At 45.5% G+C, this 21059-nt stretch overlaps 2 protein-coding genes across 2 annotated transcripts; one reads left to right on the top strand and one right to left on the bottom strand.

Annotated features, from left to right (window-relative positions):
• The first annotated feature begins 12 nt into the window (after nt 1-12).
• On the top strand, nt 13-7823 carry LOC108886124 (scavenger receptor cysteine-rich type 1 protein M130). Its single transcript, XM_018680797.2, is given in 12 exon segments — nt 13-126; nt 489-521; nt 835-1149; nt 1244-1347; nt 1349-1529; nt 2803-3117; nt 3212-3535; nt 5005-5319; nt 5415-5690; nt 6001-6333; nt 6696-6778; nt 6898-7823. Coding segments are annotated over 12 exon segments (2424 nt in total). The 5' UTR covers nt 13-68; the 3' UTR covers nt 6985-7823.
• Nucleotides 7824-7913: 90 nt separating this feature from the next.
• Nucleotides 7914-20887, bottom strand: LOC108886128 (SUN domain-containing protein 1). The gene is made up of 23 exons (XM_018680803.2): nt 20726-20887; nt 19869-20045; nt 19485-19681; nt 19371-19397; nt 18823-19105; nt 18308-18421; nt 17679-17831; nt 15955-16037; nt 14884-14997; nt 13900-13998; nt 13298-13373; nt 13122-13174; nt 12728-12976; nt 12377-12648; nt 11981-12073; nt 11763-11833; nt 11519-11663; nt 11136-11426; nt 10769-10853; nt 10578-10693; nt 9791-9958; nt 9607-9699; nt 7914-8687 (listed from the first exon to the last, which is right to left on the bottom strand). The coding sequence occupies exons 1-23, from the start codon at nt 20770-20772 to the stop codon at nt 8571-8573; spliced, it is 3123 nt and encodes a 1040-aa protein (XP_018536319.1). The 5' UTR covers nt 20773-20887; the 3' UTR covers nt 7914-8570.
• Between the last annotated feature and the right edge of the window lie 172 nt (nt 20888-21059).

Here is a 21059-nt window from a genome sequence, read left to right as displayed (position 1 = left end):
GGATAGAAATAACTGGTTAACTCAGGAGCAGACAACCAGTCCAGCGGTCCAAGGACAGACAAACAGAGATGGACGTTCACCTGGACATGGATCACCTGCTGCTGCTGCTGCTGCTGTGGAGCTCAGGTAGGACTCTGCTTTAATGATGGATGGTTCAGAACCACAGAGAAAAAACACTGAATCAAAGTCACTAAACTTCAGTCAGAGGAAACTCGAGCAGTAAAATACAGTGAAGAGTCTTCAGTTCAACTCCTGATCGTCTGGTATTTAACTGAAGACAGGACCTCAGAGACACTGTAAATCCCCCTTTTTAATGACAATTCATTTAACATTTCATGGGCTAATCGGTTAATCAAGAAAATAAGCGACAGCTTAACTGATGATGAAAATAATCATTATGATATCTGAGAATAATGGATGTGTGTTTTCACTGAGCTCTGAACTGCTGCTGCTTCATATGGATGTTTCTTTTCCGATTTTCTCCTCAGGGCTCTGGGCTGAAGGAAACCACCAATCAACAGGTAAGTCAGACTTAAGACAGAAATTTTAGGAATTCAGACTTGATTGACTGAAAAGAATAAAAGACCTGACTTTGACTTGGTGTTCATGACTTTTAAGGACTTTTTTGTAATTAAGTATTTTCCAGATATTGAAAAATTATGCTCTGTTTTTGAAAAATGTTCAGGTGATTTCTAGTTCAGTGTGCACAAACCTGGTAGGGGTGGAGTTACTAGAGGACAGGATAGCAGACATACAGGACAGCTACAAGTACCTAGGTATCCCACAGGCCATTTGAAGCCATGATGTAATGTCTGTCTGTCTGTCTGTCTGCAGACTCTGTCAGGCTGGTGAATGGGACCAGTCTGTGTTCAGGCAGACTGGAGGTGAAGACTCACCAGTCTAACCAGTGGTGGTCCTCAGTGTGTGAAGCTGACTTTGACCTGCAGGATGCAGAGGTGGTCTGTAGGGAGCTTGGCTGCGGGGCTCCTTCAGTCCTCCAGGGGGCGCTCTATGGAGAAGTGGAGGCTCCAATGTGGACCAAAGAGTTCCAGTGTGGAGGCCAAGAGTCTGCTCTCCTGGACTGTAGAAGCTCAGGCTCAGCTAGAACCACCTGCTCACCTGGTAAAGCTGTTGGACTCACCTGCTCAGGTAGAAGTGGAGCTGCAGCTTTGATTTGCTTCATTTCTGTTCTAATCAAACTCACTTTACTTGTTTTACTGATGACTCTCTTCTTTGTGTTCAGAGCCTGTCAGGTTGGTGGGAGGAGCCAGTCGCTGTGCAGGTACACTGCAGGTGAAACGAGGAGAGTGGAGACCAGTGGATGACTTTCGCTGGACCCTGAAAGGCAGCAGCTGTAGTCTGTAGACAGCTGGACTGTGGCTCTGCTGTTTCAACAGGAAGAAAGAAGTCCATTAAAGATGACAAATTCCCAACAAATATCACACATGACTGTTTTGAGTCTGGATATGCCCTGACTGAGTGTTCACAATCAGTTTACTATTACTACACCCTGGAAATCACCTGTTCAGGTAAGCAGTTAATCAGCAACATAACCTGTGATAGAGATGTTTACAGTTTGTTTCTTTCTCTGTCACAGTGACATGTTCTCAGTTCATAACTTGATCTCCTTATTTAGTAGAAGATGTTGAGACACAGCGATCTGCTCAGCAACATATGTGGATATTTATGTTTCAAACTCACTGTTGTTGACCAACGTTTTCAGTCGGTGTTGGGCTCCACTGAGGTTGCCCCTTGTCTCTGATCCTGTTTGTGATATTCACGGACAGGATTTCAAGGTGCAGCCAAGGTGATGAGTCTGTCTGGTTCAGGAACATCAGGAGTGCATCGCTGCTCTTTGCAGATGATATGGTTCTGTGGGCTTCATCAGACCATGATCTTCAGCGTGCACTGGTATGGTTTGAAGCCGATTGTGAAGCAGTCATCATGAGAGTCAGCACCTCCAAGTCTGAGACCATGATTCTCTGCTGGAAAACAGTGGATTGTTCCCTCCAGGTGGGGGAGGGTTGCTGCCCCAAGTGAAGGAGTTTGAGTACCTCGGGGTCTTGTTGATGAGCAAAAGTTCAGACGGGTGGGAGTTCAACAGGCAGATTGGTGCAGTGTCAGCAGTAATGCAGATGTTGTAGCGGACCATTGTGGTGAAGAGGGAGCTGAGCCAGAAGGCAAAGCTCTTGATTTACCAGTCAATCCATGTTGCAACTTTCACCTATGGTCATGAACTATGGGTAGTGAGGGTCAGCCTTAGAGACAAGGTGATGCCTCCTGGGAACCTTCTGTTGGAGGGTTTCCAGGTACATCCAACAGGAGGAGACCTCAGGGTAGAGGTAGACCCAGAACTGGCTGGAGGGATTAGATATCTCATATGGTCTGGGAACGCCTTGGGATCCTGCAGAAGGAACTGGAAAACAGCTGGGGAGAGGGATGTCTGGAATATTTTTCTTAGCCTGCTGCCACCGCAATTTCCCAGATGTGGGACTAATAAAGGATTATCTTATCTTATACACAGTGATTAGCACAACACTCTACCTCCTTTAATGAAACACAAAGCGGTGGGGGGTGGGAGGGGGTGGGGGTGGGGGGCTGCTGGGGGCACTTTGCCCCCCATAGAGCTTTATGCCTAGCAATGCCTCTGGTCCAGATTGTTGGTTGACTTCAGTCTGGAGTCAAGACCTGAACTGTACGTTGCTTTAAGGGTCAATGATTTAAAGGTTTACATAATGGAAAATGATGGTTCTTTTTAAATTCTCTCTCTCTCCCTTTCTCTGTCTGTCTGTCTGTCTGCAGACTCTGTCAGGCTGGTGAATGGGACCAGTCTGTGTTCAGGCAGACTGGAGGTGAAGACTCACCAGTCTAACCAGTGGTGGTCCTCAGTGTGTGAAGCTGACTTTGACCTGCAGGATGCAGAGGTGGTCTGTAGGGAGCTTGGCTGTGGGGCTCCTTCAGTCCTCCAGGGGGCGCTCTATGGAGAAGTGGAGGCTCCAGTGTGGACCAAAGAGTTCCAGTGTGGAGGCCAAGAGTCTGCTCTCCTGGACTGTAGAAGCTCAGGCTCAGCTAGAACCACCTGCTCACCTGGTAAAGCTGTTGGACTCACCTGCTCAGGTAGAAGTGGAGCTGCAGCTTTGATTTGCTTCATTTCTGTTCTAATCAAACTCACTTTACTTGTTTTACTGATGACTCTCTTCTTTGTGTTCAGAGCCTGTCAGGTTGGTGGGAGGAGCCAGTCGCTGTGCAGGTACACTGCAGGTGAAACTAGGAGAGTGGAGACCAGTGGCTGACTCTGACTGGACCCTGAAGGCAGCAGCTGTAGTCTGTAGACAGCTGGACTGTGGCTCTGCTGTTTCAACTGGAAGGAAAGAAAAATCATCAGAGAGGTTTGTATGGTGGATCAGACGTGGTTGTGTTCAGTCTGGATATGACCTGAGGGAGTGTCTTTCAATGGGTGTCGCTATGTCCATCCTGGAAGTCACCTGTTCAGGTAAGCCTATCAGTGACATCACCTGTGACAGAAATGTTTACAGTTTGTTTCTTTCTCTGTCACAGTGACATGTTCTCAGTTCATAACTTGATCTCCTTATTTAGTAGAAGATGTTGAGACACAGCGATCTGCTCAGCAACATATGTGGATATTTATGTTTCAAACTCACTGTTTTCCACCATCAGACCTTACAGACTGTACTAATGTCAAACCTCCTGTGTACGTGACTTCCTCAATACAAATGTCAGTGAGGAACAGCCTACTGTTTCACATCATACACAGTGATGAGTACACTCTACCTCCTGTAATGAAACACAAAGCACAATGGTAAACTGCATCAAGTAGTTTTAAAGTTCAGTAACTCATCGTCTTCTCCCTGCACATTAATCTCTATTGTTATTCTTTCATGTCATTTGTGTTAGCACTTTGATCAAGGTAACCCAGACATCTTTCTCCTCAGCAATGTCCTTCAGCTCCTCCTGGGAGATCCAGATGCGCTCCTAGGCCAGATGAGATGTATAATCCCTCCAACATGTCCTGGGCTTACCCGGGGGTTTCCTACCAGTTGGACATGGGCCCCAGAGGGAGGTGTCGAGGAGGGAACCTAATCAGGTTCCTGAATCACCTCAGCTGGATCCTTCTGACACAAAGGAGCAGCAGCTCTAGTCCAACCTCCCTCCAGATATCTGAGCTCCTTATCCTGTCTCTAACACTGAGCTCAGACACCCTATGGAGGAAACTCATTTTGGTCTCTTGTATCTGTGATCTCATTCTTTCAGTCTCTACCCAAAGCTCGACCATAGATCAGCTGATAAATTTAAAGTGTTGCTTTCAGGCTCAGCTTCTTCTTCACCACAACAGTCTGGTACAACATCCACATTCCTGCTGATGCTGATCCACCTGTAAACCTCATGCTCCGTCTTACTCTCTCTTGTCAACAAGACCTTGAGGTACTTGAGCTCCTTCACCTGGTGCAGCAGCTCACTCCAAAACCAAGACTGAAGAGTCCACTGTTTTCTGGCAGAGGACTGTGGCCTCAGACTTGGAGATGACGACTCTCATCCTATCCTCTTCAGAACAGAACATCATCTACAAAAACTAGAGAAATAATCCAGAGGTCCACAAACAAGACAGGACTTGCACCAACAAACTCTAAGCAGCTGCCTCCACAGTGGAGGTTTTGAACATGGTCCATTCAGATTTCATGTCCTCAACCTCCACAGGCATGCAGGAGGGAGGTGGGATTTGAAGACCCCACAGGCAGGGACCTCCACCAAATATTCTCAGATCATCCTCACTACAAATCTGGATTTATCTGGTCTGTCCAGCACTCTCCACCACCTGATCCAACTCACCAAAGCAGTACAAAAGCAGAAACTCAAATATTACTAGGACAAGGATGACTGTGTAGGTTAGCAGTAAGAGGAAAGTTAATGTTTTCAAACATTGATGTTAAATTGTCTCTCTCTCTCTCTCTCTCTCTGTCTGTCTGTCTGTCTGTCTGTCTGCAGACTCTGTCAGGCTGGTGAATGGGACCAGTCTGTGTTCAGGCAGACTGGAGGTGAAGACTCACCAGTCTAACCAGTGGTGGTCCTCAGTGTGTGAAGCTGACTTTGACCTGCAGGATGCAGAGGTGGTCTGTAGGGAGCTTGGCTGTGGGGCTCCTTCAGTCCTCCAGGGGGCGCTCTATGGAGAAGTGGAGGCTCCAGTGTGGACCAAAGAGTTCCAGTGTGGAGGCCAAGAGTCTGCTCTCCTGGACTGTAGAAGCTCAGGCTCAGCTAGAACCACCTGCTCACCTGGTAAAGCTGTTGGACTCACCTGCTCAGGTAGAAGTGGAGCTGCAGCTTTGATTTGCTTCATTTCTGTTCTGAATCAAACTCACTTTACTTGTTTTACTGATGACTCTCTTCTTTGTGTTCAGAGCCTGTCAGGTTGGTGGGAGGAGCCAGTCGCTGTGCAGGTACACTGCAGGTGAAACAAGGAGAGTGGAGACCAGTGGCTGACTCTGACTGGACCCTGAAGGCAGCAGCTGTAATCTGTAGAGAGCTGAACTGTGGCTCTGCTGTTTCAACAGGAAAGGAATCCATTGATGGGTCTGTGTGGTGGATCAGCTCTGACTGTGTTCAGTCTGGATCTACCCTGAGGGAGTGTTTATCTTCACGTTCATCTTTCTTCATCCTGGAAGTCATCTGCTCAGGTAAGTCCATCAGTGATTAATATTTCTGAACTGCCAGTGTAGGACAACAGTGTCCTAAATGTTAGAGATGCTAGCTTGTTTCTGGAGGGTCACTGCTTGAAAAATGTGAGAATCTGCTGCTTTAAGTGACCTGCTGTGGTTCACTCACACCCACTTTACAAACAATAACTAAATCAGTTCAGCACCACCCACAGCTCCCCACAGGAAGGAGGTGTCAGAGTTTAGTTGCCCCAGCTGTAGCTGATCTACCCCAGTGTGACAGACAGCTTTCCACAGCAGGAGGTTCAGCCAATCATCTCTCTGTTTACAGACCTGCTGGTTCAGCCAGTCATCTCAGTGTCCTCCTCCATGGACGGGGTCTCCAAGGCCCAGCAGCAGGGGTATTCAGGTGTGTTCAGGGGCTTCAACTTCACCATCAGCTGCTCCATCCAGCCACAGTACCCAGGAGGCTTCTTCCAGCTCACCTTCACCTCCTCCAACACAACGCACAACTACACCCTGTCAGCTGTCAATCACTCCGCCCACTTCCTGTTTCCTGCTGCAGAGCCCGCCCACCAAGGAGACTACACCTGTGTTTATCACGTCTACGTGTTTTCTCATAACTTCTCCTCTGAGAGCCGTCGGCTGTCCCTCACTGTCTCAGGTGAGCTGAAGCACAGAGTCCAGCTCAGACACCAGGTCCAACACATGGAATCATGGGACCTGAAGTAAAATTAGATGAGTCCAATTTAAAGATGTTTATTGATGTTATTAAGAAATAAATAACATTTAATTCAGGCTTTAATTCATTCCTTCAAACCAGCTTTATATAAATGTGTCTGTCCAACATCATCAGTAAACAGATCAGACAACCTCATTCCTCTAAGAACTGAATCAAACAGCTACATGTTAAAATCACTTCAGAGACTTTGGAGGATTCAGCGTCACTGAAGTTTCTGTTTAATGGGAGCTGTTGTACTCATGATGTCATGTGATCTAATGTGACGACTGAATGTGTTTCATCAGATCTAACAGCTCTTATCATCAGACTGGTCGTCCTGCCGCTGAGTCTGCTGTCGGTGAACGCTGTCATCTATTTCATCTGGAAGGTACCGACCATCTTTGTTGACCAGAGGACTGTCTGACATGAAGCACTCAGCTTGTGTATGTTGAACTGAAGACATGATGAAGCTGTAACTCAGATCTGTGTGCTGCCATGTCTCTCCAGGCCACCAGGGGGCAGAAGCCAGGCCCACAGGAGAACATGGAGCTGGATGTTCTGTCCAGAGCTGAAGGAGTCCAGGCAGCAGAGTAGGACCTCTAAGGAAATCATCTCAAAAAAACTGAAGATTTAAAAACAAAAGATGTACTAATCCAAGATCCCAAGAAACTTTCTTTAGATCTCACAAAACGTTCTTGGTGTTCACTCGTAGTCCATTAACTCAGTCAATGATCTGTCATTTTTACTCAGGTGTCACTGAAACTCCTGCAGGAAAAACTACTCAGGAAGAAAATGAACTTTGTTTTATGTCTCCTCTCGGTTGTGGTTGTTGCCGCTCAGTATTAAGAGGCATCACAGTACTGTTTTACAAGTTTACACCATCAAAGTCAAGTGAGAATGCTTTCAAAGGGATATGGGAATAACACCTGTGGACTGAGAGCACCATACAAGTATCATATTTTTCCTCCTACCTGAGAAAAGTGATCGCTGATCCTCAGATTTAGCAGCAGCACAGCAGTGGACTGGCTCTTCACCACTTCATCCCTGATGAACTCTCTAAAGGTTCGGTCTCTTGACTTCAAGAAGGAAAAACAAATCCTTGAAATGATTCTTAAAAGAGTCTGGCTCATACATCTCCATGAGTCTAACAAAACCTTGATTATCTGTAAATAGCTGTATTTAGTCATTATTAACAGCTATAGTGTGACTAGCTGTAACTTTCAACAATTTTATGGTCTGATGTGGAGAAATAAGTCCTTCCAGTTTTTATACAGTTTAAATCTTTTTTTTTTAATCTTTTATCTGCCTTTTATATCTATCAGTGTTTGAGGGAAAGAAGTGTCATTCACCCGAAATATTTCCATTTCTTTTTTGTTGTCATTTGTTTTTTGGGTAAAGGAAACTCAATAAATGAAAAAGTTTTTGGAGTCAAATCAGGTGTTTCATCTTTGTTTCACAGTTTGACCAAAGTAACACTTCACTGCCTTTTGACAGACTTTTAGAAAAAAAAAAAAAAAAAAAAATCACATTTCACATCTTTATTCTGATATGTTCAGCTTGAATACACATAAAAAACCCACAAAAATATATATATTAGGTAAAAAAAAAAGCGGTTCCCCTGCACGCTTGACAAGGAGTCAAAGAATCCTAAATAAAAAATAAAACTTTGTCTTCAATCAATCTCAGGACAGAAATACGTGCAAAACTTTCTCATTTCATTCGATATGAGTTATAGAGGCACATTATCATCGCTCAGCGCTGCAGCTGTGAGCTCAAGACACACAGCTGGCATTACACTGATGGTTTTGGAGAATCAAATTCAGGGGAAATGAAATGTGTTGCTGTGGACCAGAATATTTGACTGATCACTTCATTTGAAGAAGTTTTTACAGTGTATTTGAACGCAACAGACAGGTTTTAAAACTGCTCACAGCTGCATGACCGCACTGTGATAATGTGACCAATAAAAACAAAAATGCGCTAAAATGTGAGAAAACCAACAGCAGAAAGGACCTCCAAACACAACAAATACAAAACAACACTGATAATTTTGTTGATCAGAGTCATTTAAGTCTCCACAGTTACTCAGGCACAATTAGCAGCAAGTGGCTGATGGTGTCTCCATCATCTCCACACTGTTTGTGTATTAAATAATTGGACATTAAGGCTGTGTGGTATCCTCAGTCGTCACTTGGCATCCCGTGTACTCTGAAGCGGTACATGCAGGTGTACTCCTGGTGTCCCCAGTTGGACAACACCTGTACCTCGATGATCTGGAAGGCTTGATCGTTCTCCACCTGTGCAGGACAGAGGAAAAGCGTGGTGTCATCAGTGTATCGGCTCATGTAGAGTGTTAATTTAACGCAATTTTTAACACCCGCAAAGAAAGTAAATGTTTTCTGTGGCAGAAAAGCTTACGTTATCTTCAAATGACATCAGACAGGCTGATAGATAGCTAGGACTTAGAGATAAAACAATCTCGATCTGGGATCACAATAAAATTTATATCGATTAAGACGATAAGCTTGGGGTATTATTTTTAGATTTGTGCGGCAGCAGTTTTTGGCTGCATGTCAAAGTACACACCCATCAGCAGTAAAGAAAGCTGTGGACGAGTAAAAAACATGAGTGGAACCGGTGAGTAAAGAACTCACATTATCTTCCAAACAGGAAGCTGTTGACTCTATATAGAAGGTCCTGTCAGAGAAATCTATAATCGTAGTTGTCACAGGTACTTGTTTTATTTACATTAGTTGATTCAATTCAATTTTATTCAATTTTATTTATATAGCGCCATATCACAACAACAGTCATCTCAAGGCACTTTTCATATAGAGCAGGTCTAGACCGTACTCTTTAAATTAGGTATTTACAGAGAGAGACCCAACAAATCCACCATGAGCAACACTAGGCGACAGTGGCAAGGAAAAACTTCCTTTAAGAGGCAGAAACCTCGAGCAGAACCGGACAGTTGATCAGTCCCCACACAAGTTAAAAGATAAAACATGTTTGCACAGTAAACCATTTTTCTATTTTTGTTAACTTAAATTCTCAAAGTTTAACCATTGAACCCACTGGTTTCTTAAGGCTTCGGTCATTATCAGGAAACTCTTCAAACTTGCAGATTATATACTGTGATCATATTTTTTACCATATATATTGCATTGTGGAGAAGAAAGATATGGATTCTGGATGGAGACTGTGGCGATTACTCACAGTGACAGGGTAGGTCTGCAGAGACTCTCCATCCTCATCATAGGTGTAGGCGCCTAGCAGCTTCCCCCTCTCCTGGCTCTCATCATCCAGACCCTGAAAACCAAATCACAGCTCGGTATTAAACAGAGACTAAACATCCAAAAAGCATCTTTCTGACAGGTCGGTGGTGGGGACTCTCTCTTACGTAGACACTGAAGTCTCGGGGGGCACTGAGCAGAGTCCCGCTGGGTGCCAGGGCTTTGGGGATGTGCTCCAGGGAGAAGGCAGTGGGGAGGATCCTCATAGAGAGTCGGATCACCAGGAAGCCTGTTGAGCCTCTGAAGGCCCAGCAGTTTCCTGGATGGATGTCCGGCTGCAGGAAGAGCAGGTCAGAGAGGATGGGTTGCTGCTGCTGCCACCTACCCTAATTCCTGTATGTACATTATTTCTGCCCTGTCTTGATTTTGTTCACATCACGACTTGTGTCTCAAACATAGGTAATAGAGTCAATGAAGGGCTGTGCGATAAGACAAAAATCTCTATATTGTCCATGCTACAGAGGTAGTCCTGTGTTTAGGAACGAGATTCGTCTCGGCTGGTCCAGATAAGTCATCAATTAGAGTTTATTGTTATTATCAGAGGATAAAAATTTTTTTATTGTGGGGAATTTTTCTTCCAGTATATCAGCAACGATACAATATCGCCCATCCCTAATATGAGTGTATGTACACTTGTGTATGAGCAGTTTTTTGCTGAATAAGTTTTACAGTAACTTTATTACTCATACAGCAGAAGATGCTGAGCTCACATGGACTTTTAAGGCACTAAACATAACAAGAAAATGAGTGTAACATAATGAGAGTCAAAGAAAACACCACTCTGTCAAATCAAATACCTTCACATGAATGGCACCAGTAGGAAAATGCAGCAACTATTTGAACCCCCCCACCTTCTCTGACAGAAGTCTTGTGTTGATGTGACAGGTGTGTTACCTGGATTACAGCTCGAGGAGACTGAGAGAAATACCAGAGAGGAACTCCAAACAGACTGAGGAGAGCCGCCTTCGTCTCGTACGTCTGCGAGCAGCGAGTGCTCAGGATGCTGCCCCCTGCAGGACGAGCACAGACAAACACCAGTCATTTGAATCTAAACATGGGGTTTGATGGGAGAGTTAATTCCTGACCTCCAGACTCCAGGGCGTAGTCGGCCAGGCCGGTTCGGTCCTGAGAAAACAGCTGCAGGGCGTTCTTCACGATCACGTGGACGTCCTGGAGGAGATGAGTGATTCGAGAGAAGATGAAATGGTTACTGAGCCTTAAAGATCTGACCACACCAAGGTTTGTTGCTTGCTGGCTCAGGGGCAAGTCTGAGGCTAAAGGTTTGTTTAGCCTAGCTGTGGCAAAAGCTCTAGCCGTGCTTGGTTTCCTGTCCTTATGCTAAGCTAACCAGCTGCTGGCTAACTGACAGGTGAGTCCTGCCACCACTTATTCACCTCCTACAGACTCCCAATGGCAAAATAAACATCAGAATACCAGACGACCTCCCCTCACCTCCTCCGTTACGGTGGCACCAGCAGCCTTAGCGGTTTGCAGGACGGCCTCTCGGACCACCTCCTCGCTGTGGTGTTGCTCCAGCTGCAGGCTGATGTTCTGCAGGATGCTGAGTTCCAGAGAGGCCAGCGCTGCCTGCAGGTCACTCCTGCTGACGTACCGCTGGGACAACCACTGGAGGAGTGACTCTGAGAGGGTGTCTGAGTCTCCACCGCCTCCCACCGTCAGCTGGTTCCCATAGATGAGAGCCTGAACCTCCTCATGGACCTGGGTGGAGACCTGCGCTGAAATCTGACAGAAAAAAAGAGAGACAGTCAAAGTTTAGAAAGGGAAAGCTAACAAAGTTAGCTTTGGCTCGTTAGATCTTAGGTCTTGTCTCTCACCGTCTGCTGGATTCCTTCGAGTCTTCGGCAGCCATCCTGAAACCCAGACAGACCCTTAATGTCGCGCCTCACGTCCTCCAGAGCCGCCTCTAACCTTGCCACCTCTGCCAGCAAAGCATTGTGGGACTGACGGTCCACACCAACACTGGAGGAGGTCAGTGGAAAAAAAAAAAAAAAAAAGCTCTAGATACCAGCACATTGCCCTAATTCATGTGTAGAGGTTTTATGTTCCTGTGTAGTTTACCTGACAGCAGCTGGAAGTGTTGCAGGTGAAGGTGAGGATGTTGTAGCTGCTTCTTGTCTCCACTGCACCTCCTGAAGTTTCAGAAACAAAAATTACTTTTTTGGACAAACACAATCTCACTGCGTACATTTAGTAACTGTTATTGATTCTTTAACTGTAAAGCCATAAAAATTTGAACTGTTACAGAAATTATTTCTAATCTGGTGGATGTGTTTTACCTCTGTTTTGGCAGCCAGTGCCTGCAGCTGCAGCTCCAGCTGATCCAGACGAGACGTTTGACTCTGCTGCAGCAACAAATCCTGCTGTCGAATCTACAGACAACATGACGTTTGTTTGTTGGTAGAGGCATTTAACCACATAACTCTGGTTTTTGTTAAAAATCCTCTAATAATCAACAACTCTTTTTACACTCAACACAACTAGATTTACATATTTGTATTTTGCATTTTCCTCACAATTAGCACCAACTCTTTCTTCTCATTCACGAAGATGGGACAGATGGATAACCCAGAAACATAACTGCTTTACCCTCCAGTTAATCATCTTGTGACCCCTCAGATCCATTTTGTAATATTTCTAATATCCCTTATCTCCACATCCTGATGAGTCAGTACCTGTTCCCTCTGCTGTCTCTCCTCATCTAGTCTCCTCCTGAGCTGGGTCAGCTGCTGGTCCAGCAGGCCGCTCAGCCAGGGCTCCACGCCCTCCTCCCTGCTCTGAGCAGAGGCCTCCTGCTGTTGCCGCCGAAGGTCAGCGTACAGTCCGAGAACCTCCCTGTGTCTCTGCTCTGCCCGCTGTCCTCCGGCCTCCACACGCTCCCACAGCGCCGTCAGACTCTGCTCCAGACCTACGAGCCGGGACGACTCTTTCCCCGCAGACTCCTCCTGTGAAACAATGAGAACTTAGAACAACTTAAATATGTATGGCTGTGAGTGAGTAATTTAAATAACTAATCTGTGTCAGTACCTCCTCCTCCTCCTCCTCCTCTGCTGTCGGTGCTTGAGCTGGAGGAGGTTGACTGTAGAGCGGCTCCACGTAGGGCTGCACCTCGCTCGACTCCTCGACAGTGCCCTCTGCTGACTCGCTCAGGAAGGACACGTAGCTGTGGCTGGACGACGAATCGTGGATGTCAGAGACCGCCATCGTCGTCCACTCTGTGATGTTTACAGCTGGGAGGATAGACTGTAGACTGGTTGGACCAAACCAACACAGGCCTGAAGGGGAGCGGACGAAAACCAACGATTGACCTCTGTTTTGCCTGCAGTCTAATCAAAGCCTCAAAGAATTATCTGATTCGATTGATTTTTCTGTTGATCGATTAATCGTTTTAGCTCGATATAAAAATGTGCAGGAACTCACTGAACAGGAGGAGCAGCAGAGGGAGGAGAACCACAAGGAGTCTGAGAGGGAACCTGTAGGAGGAACACAACTGATTAAAACACAACTGCATCAATCACTTGTTAGTGTCGATGATTGTGTTTCATGGTTGTAACACCATGTAACGTGGTAACAGGACATGAACGAGCAAAACTTGCCAAGTCAGGGGAAAGCTGGTGGTCATGTGATGCCATCGTCTGCTTAACCGTCTCAACACCTCACCTGCTGTTTTACCTAAACACACACAAGTTCAGGTTCAGCAGCATATTAGAGAATCAGATGATGAACTGAAGCCTTTCACCAGCTGAGCAGGAGAGAGGAAATAAGACGTCAGATAAATAAAGCATTACTGAAGTTAGACTCAAGCAGTCAAGACACAAAGGACAATTTCAGAAAATGATAGAATTACAGCCCTTTGAGATAAAAGGATACCACTTAATAATACTAAATCACTGCCTCGCATTTTGTGCTTATTCAAATTATTCAATGTCAAATGCAAATCCACTGCAAAGCTGAGCACAAGAGCAGAAAAGAGGAACAAAGAAGAGGGAGAGTAGAGGGATTTCAGACTCTAAAGACGTCTACACTCATCTGATACAATCCACAAACCTTTAATGATGCAGCAAAGAAAGAAAAGGAAAAGTTAAACCCCCATGAAGCTCTGACACGCACGAACATGCTGCCTGTCAGAGAAGGAAAAGCAGAAGAACCAATCACACAAATTCAATAAAGTGACGTGACGTGGTGACGTGGCGTTAACCTGCAGAGCGCCCGGCACTCCACGAAGCAAAATATGCTTTCTTGGTCAAAGGCCAGAGAGCCGAGACTGCAGCCTGAGACAGCTGAAAGAGACACGAAGCTGGGGAAGCAAAAAGGAGTCAGACTAGAAAAAGATATCCAAGGTACTACAGCAAAATTGGTTGGTTGAGACCTGGGAATCTGGATGGATTTTAAGACCTCATCCTGACAAAGACACCTTCTCAAAACCTCAGAAGTGTTGTTGATAAACACTGATCAACCACAACATTAAAACCACCTCCCTAATATTGTGTAAGTCATGGACAAGGACCTCTGAGGGAGTCCTGTGGATCCTTTGGGTCCGGGCTTGGCGGGTGGTGGCCTCCATGGATATGGCTGGTTTTGGATCATCCCACAAACGCTGGATCAGATTTGGATCTGGAGGAGTTTGGAAGCTCAGGTCATGTTCCTCAATGTTTAAGTGGGTAGTACGAGTCAAAGTAACATCCACATGAATGAAGGATCCAAGGTTTTCCAGCAGAACATTGTACCCGCCTGTCAGAGGCTTAATGTTGGGGCTGATCAGTGTAGTCGGAGCTTAATTAATAATCTTTATTATTGGAATATAACTGTAAATATTATACAATCATGCACACTCGTTTACATGCTTCATCTCTTGATGCCCAAACATACCTCATGTTAAATAAGATTTTGTCTGAAAAGAATCTAGAAATGGGAATAACTATACACATTGCTTGAGTATCTGCACACAGAACAACATCTGCAGCTCAAATATAAAGAAAAGCTTGATGTTCAGAGAGCGTTAAACACCTTTCATGTATGTTGCCTCTTTGACTTTGCTCTACGAGTTCTTTTAAGCTGTCTTTGTAGAAACAAAAACAGACAGCATGAGCATTTCCGAGCTGCTGATTAAATCTATGACATTTTCTTTCATAGTTAAAGTAAGCTTTAAAAACTGGGGGCAGTTTTCTGCCCAAACTTGAACCTGTAAAAACAGTAGCGCTCCACATCAGCCCCAACGCACAGGAAGCCAGTGAGGACCATGAAGATGAAGTGACAGTGTTCATCTCTGGGCGTTGTTTCTCCTTACAGTCGTCACCTGTTGGTGTCAGCAGTGCAGGAGTGTGTTTAACCAACAGACACACAACAGAAAGCAGGAAAAGGTTGACTGAAAGGTGGATAAACAGTCAGAGGGCAACTCCAGCTGAAGCTGTAAGTAACATTATCTACTTTTAAAAAAGGAGTAGTGAAAGAAAATACCAGAGAGGGTTAATTTGACTGGGAAAATGATCATACAGAGACAGAGGATTCCTGTAGTTGCGAGGTAGAGCACTGCAGAGTTTTCAAATCAATCACCTTTAAAGCATAAATCTAGTGGTATTTTATACCGTTCTTATTATCAACAAATCCAATGTGCAGAGCCAAACCAACCAAGTGTTAGTCTGTCATGAGGGAAGGCATCCTGAGCAATCGCATACATGACACATTCCTGGTGGATTATTTAATGTGGGTCCACAATATTTCTACCTTTTGATCTTCGTGGCAAAACATAAAACTGTCCCCACCCTGATGATGACAAAACAAATTTCAGCTTTTCCTCGACCTTTAATGGAAAACGTCATGAAGTGAAGGGGAATTCATAAAGATTTAGGAAAAGACGATAGGACGGCATTATTCCCTTTTGTGTTCTGGCGGTAAAGGAAGGTGCAGTGTATCCTTTGCTAAAGGACATAAGAAAGGAATCAGTGAAATTCATTTCCTAAGCATTTAGCCTCAAAGTAATTTATTATCTGTATGTACGGTAGCCCTGAGGTGCAAAACACCACAAGATAAGACACATTAACCAATGTCAATGTTGATGTGTTTTGTTTGTCTTTGTGTTTGATTTCAGGGACACAAACGTGTTTAAAAGCATGAATCTGTTACTCAAACTGGATTTTCCAGGCTGCATTTCACCTGTCTCACTGGTCAAAGTAGAAAAAAAAGTAAAAGTAAAAGTAGAAAGTCAAAATAAAGAAAGAGAAAAACCTGTGTGTGTGTTTTTCTGTAATAACTCACACAGAGATCCGTTGGGATGAAGCTCCTTCTGGTTCGTGGCCGACTCCTTCAGGCTCATGACTCCACAGTGACCAGATCGAGCTGCAAAACAGAGGAAATGGAATCAGGACTCACCAGGGTCCACATCTGTCCTCTGTGCTGGTCCTCGGCTCAGAGACAGAGATTTGCATTTTGCCAAGGTAACAGGCAAAGCGGGGGGTGCAGCCCATTTGTTTGGGAGGGAAACACAGCAGGTGACGAGTACGAGGTCATGAAAACAAACACAACACTTGAACAATACAAGACTCGAATCTGCGTTTAAACAAGTAAAAAAGATTTTCCCTGGTTCACAGTATCATGGAAAACTGAGAACAGCAAACAGTAAACCAGGATGTAAATAAAAGCCACACTCTGCCATGGCTTGTTCATTTGTTTGAGCTTCAGTCAGTTCTTCTTTAAATATTCTGTTTTCTTTTTTCCTCAGTCTGTTAAGAGATACCATTGGTTGTTACAGGGGCTGAAGCGGCAAGGTGGTTTTAGGGGTCCAATGGGTAGTTGGGATTAGGGCCCTCTAGATGGCTCTAGGTGTTCTAATGGTGTACTAATGGTCAGTAGGATATTCCTAGTCTTCCTCTGGATAATCTAGGGAGTTTTAATGATCACAGAGGGAGTTCTAGGGGTCATTTGGGGGGGGGGTTCTAGGGATCCTTTATGAATGTCTAGGTGTCACAGGAGAGGTTTGTGGGTGGTTTGTTGGCCCTCCAAGTGTTTCTAGCTGTTCTTTAGTACAATTTCATGCAGTTTCTTCAAGAAGAACACCAATGGTCACTAGGATATTTGTGTCCCAGTCGGTAATCTAGTAGGTTTTAATGGTCACAGGTCTCTCGGGAGGTTCTGGGGTTTCTGTGTGTAGTGCTCATGTTTTAAGACATTCTAGGAGTCCTTTGTGTGGGTCTAGCGGTCCTTAGAGGTCACTGAGTTCTGGAGGGTTTTTTGGGAGTTTCCAGGGGTGGTTTCATTGGTTATAATGCCTTATAGGAAGTGAAATTCTAGGTGTCCTTTATGTAGTCTTCCTCTAGTTAGTTTCAGTGGTTATGTGGAAGTTCTGGAGTTTTTGAAGGTTCTAGTGGGCTACTAAAGAAGGTTTTGGGGGTCATTTATAATGATAGAGATCACAGAGGTTCTTGTGGGTACTGAAAGGGTCCTGGAGGTTTTTTTTATGAGGTTCTGGTGGTCAGCAAAGAAGCTCTAGGGGTCCTGCTGGTGGCCCTAGTGGTGACTGAGGAGGGTGTAGTGGTTATCAAGGTTTTAAGGTCTTAAGGAGGTTCTAGTGGGGGCCTTTTAGGAGAGGCTCTCCTAATATATGACTGAGTGTAGGAAAGTACAGGGAGGCTCTTTTTTTAGGTAGGTAGGAGGAGACTGATGGAAGAAAAATAAACAGAGTTTGTCAAACTTCCACACTGATCCACTATGGAAGAGTGAAAAAGGAAGATAAAGCTACGTTATGATGAAGAAAAGGTGAGCGCAACACCGCGTGGTTTCAACAGCACATGCAGGTGAACACCAGGTAAAGTCCATATGGAAATAAAGAGTCCTTGTTAAAGTGTAGTCACAGCGTCCTGAACATAAACTCTGTAGAGAAAACAGAAGCTGCTGCAAAAACAAAATCAGTTTCTGACACCAGCAACTGGAGAAAAACATGGACAGGTAAATCCCCACACCTGCTAGAAACACAGACTCTACCTCCATGTCTGCTGTCTGTGTTTAAGCTGCACTCTGCTGCATTTGAGGCCCGCCCCCGACACACCTGCCAGGTGTGTGTCAGTGCAGAGACACAGCAGGCTGCAGCTCTCCTGACACACAGCACTGACGAATCCAGCCACAGCTGCAGCACATCTGAAAGAATCAAACCACATCAGGAAAAATATGTACATCTGTGCATCAGCTACAGCCCAGGGAGACACTTCAGGTCTGTGATTTCACCTGCAGTTTGATTCACAGCTGTGACAGACAGGAAGTGGTGATTTATATATGGAGAACAAAACACACAAGTCCTTAATGAAAGTGAGAAGAAACAACAGGACAAGAAGTTAACGTCAAGAAGTCACAGTCAATACTACTGCAACTTTTTTTTATAAAAAAGGTAAAATGTGACACAACATACCATTATAAAAAATACCCACTGAAAACTGTCATACTATGACGTTTCAAATGAAATATTTGTTGGAACGACACCTTTAAGTACCTGCCCAGGTGACTCACAGCACAGACAAACCCTCCACCTGTGTCTAAACAAATGCACTCCAGTGTCCGCCTGTATTCATTATGTGTCAGTGCAGAGAGCGGTGTGATCAGTCAGTCCGGTCCTCTACCTGTCACATCGTGGTGTTTCTGCAGCAGCAGGTGATGGTAAAGCAGAGTTAACAGGGAGATTACACAGGCTGCTGCCCTCACACCTGCATCCCACACGGACACCAGCACACCTGCTGAAAAAAGGTACGTTAACCAGCGACTGATCGGCTGATCTGAGCCCAGATCCTGTAACTTTAGCTTCGAGTGAAGGGACTGGCTGGGGGGCCTGAGGATCATGACGAGGAGTTCAGGGTGTTGCTCTGGACTCTGATCCACATCAGCTCCACCTCACACCTTACAGGACTTGAAAGAGCTGATGCTAACATCTTGTTGCCTGATGCCACAGGACACCTTCAGAGGTCTGAAGAGTCTGGGTCTCAGCAGGCTGGAGCTGTTTTGGCAGGACGTATGTTTGGCTGGTGGTCCATAATGTTTTGGCTCATCACATCAGCTCTCGCTCTGATCAGAAACTAAAAACCTCCATGAAAATGGAAAATAAACCGCGCACTCCAGCCCTGACTCTCTGCTGTCTCACCTGTCCTGCTCTTGCGACTCCGGTCTCGGCAGTAGATGGTAGACGTCTCCAGTTCCCTGTGGTCCAAGAGTCCTGGCACCGTCAACGGGGGAGGAGGAGGAGGTGGAGTATTTGGAGGAGGAGCAGTACGTGGTGACGGACTCCTTCCTGTCTGAGTGCAGCTCACAGTCTTTACAGTAAACCCTGCTGAGTGTTTGGACTGGGTGTTTGTCGCAGCGGCTGTCTGAACCAATCAGAGTGTTGTCCTCCAGAACGGTGCTCTGCTCCGCTATGATGGTACTTTCTGTAACAGAGGCAAGAACACCATGCGATCAAACGGCTGATAATTTCAATCATTAATTGATGATGAAGAATAATTTTCTGTCAAATGAGGCAAATCTGGACCATTCTCTGGTTCCAGCTTGATACCTTGTTCACTGTTAATAAACACGCTGCTTTGCCCCCTGGGGGGGTGAGCGTGGTCTACAACAACGTCTAGGTTAGTGGTACATGTCAGAGTAACATCCAGATGAATGAGCAGATCTCATCTGAAAACTACAGTTACTGACCTTTAGGGTCAATGTCATGGTCCAAACCTGAAACAACAGGACGAGCAGCGTTAATCAGACAAACAGACGACTCCTCTGTATGAAGATTTCGAGAACTTAAAGATGCGTTTTTACCCCAGAAAGTGTCGACCAGCGTCGACTCCTGGATGGAGGACTCGTCCAGCAGGGAGGAGAGCAGGGAGGCGTCGGAGGCCACGCTGTGGAGGCTGCTGCTGAGGAGCAACGGGCCGGCCGGTTTACGAGGAGTTTGGACGAGGAGAGACTCTGAGCAGGAGGTGGAGTGCTGCTGAGAACGACGAGACTTCAGAGATCTGCAGGAAGACATAACAGAAGGAAGGGAGGAGGAGGAGGAGGAGGTGTGAATAAAGACAGGATGAGCAGGAAGAGGAGGAGAAAAGGAAGCAGGAGGAAAAGAGGAACATTATTCAGGGAGGATGAGCAGGAGAAGCCAATGAAGTGAAGGTGTCTTCAGTGCAGAAGCAGGAGCGTAGCATTGACCTGGTGCTACTCCAGCTGCCTCCTCCCACACTGAAGGAGGCGCTGCTGCGCGGCAGACTGCGGTCCAACAGGCCGTCATCGAGCCTCAGGCTGCGTCTGGACATGATCCTGGTCCGGAGGAAGGAGACGACCTGCTGCTCCTTCTCTGAGTCCGATGCTGATGAGGAGTAGCTGGAGCTGAGGAGGAGGAGGAGGCCATGTGTGAAGATTTTTTAATATTGCACCCCTTATTGATGCACTTTATACAAAATAAAACAACTGAGAAATATAATTCAATATCTTTTTCACAGTAAAACTGATTGAAGGGACAAAAAGGGCTGAATGTCATGTCATTAAATATTCATAGACATTATCAGTTTATTATGAGTTCTTCGCAGCTGTTAAGCTACACCAATATAACACAGAAGAAGGAGAAGAAGACGATGAAGATCCACAATCAACAGTTCATATAAAATCAAACTGTTTAATCTCTGGAGCCAGAAATTGACTCCAGCACAGACCTCATTTCAGACATTTAACCAAAAACCTGTTTACTCTGGGACGAGGGAACAGGAAGAGCTAACATGCTAACTTACTTCCTGGTTTTAGTCCTGCAGCTCTGTACAGGAGCAGACACTTCACACCCGACTGTGTCAGATAATGTTTGAACCTTATGAGAATTGTCTGGAAAATACAGGACCTGTTTTACCCACAGTTCTTAGCAGCAGAGACTCTTCAACACACCGCTCTGCAAAACAAATCCCTCTGACCTGATCAGACACACACAGCCAGCATGACCTACATATACACACACACACACACACACACACAGGACTAACACCACAGAAGAAGCAGCAGTCTGAGGTGAATATACACACAGGTCAGTCCAGCCCCAGCTCTGCAGATCCTCGTCCTCGTCACTCATCACAGGAAACAGACGACACACATCGCTACCACACACACACACACACACACACGGAGTATAAACACACACAGTATCACAGCAGCAGCACGGTTGAAGTTCACCTTACACCTGCTCAGACTGCACTTCCTGTTTGAGCTGTGGGTCAGTGAGCTGCTTAGACCCCGCCCACACACACACACACACACACCACACACACACACACACACACACACACACACACACGTTTGACACCTTTAGATTTACCAGCTTCATGTTTTCTTCATTTACAAACGGCCGACATGCACTTG

This window comes from Lates calcarifer, unplaced genomic scaffold, assembly GCF_001640805.2.
Source record: "Lates calcarifer isolate ASB-BC8 unplaced genomic scaffold, TLL_Latcal_v3 _unitig_1092_quiver_764, whole genome shotgun sequence".
Taxonomy (NCBI): domain Eukaryota; kingdom Metazoa; phylum Chordata; class Actinopteri; family Centropomidae; genus Lates; species Lates calcarifer.
Note: the sequence above shows the minus strand (reverse complement) of the source record. Positions and strands in the feature narration are given on the sequence as shown.

Coding starts and splice junctions, on each gene's coding strand:
- LOC108886128 (XM_018680803.2), bottom strand. CDS start 20,772: ATGAGTGACGAGGACGAGGATCTGCAGAGCTGGGGCTGGACTGACCT. Junction 18,422..18,822: donor GAGTCGCAAGAGCAGGACAG/GTGAGACAGCAG, acceptor ACCTTTTTTCAG/CAGGTGTGCTGGTGTCCGTG. Junction 11,664..11,762: donor ACACTTCCAGCTGCTGTCAG/GTAAACTACACA, acceptor GACCTCCTCCAG/TGTTGGTGTGGACCGTCAGT.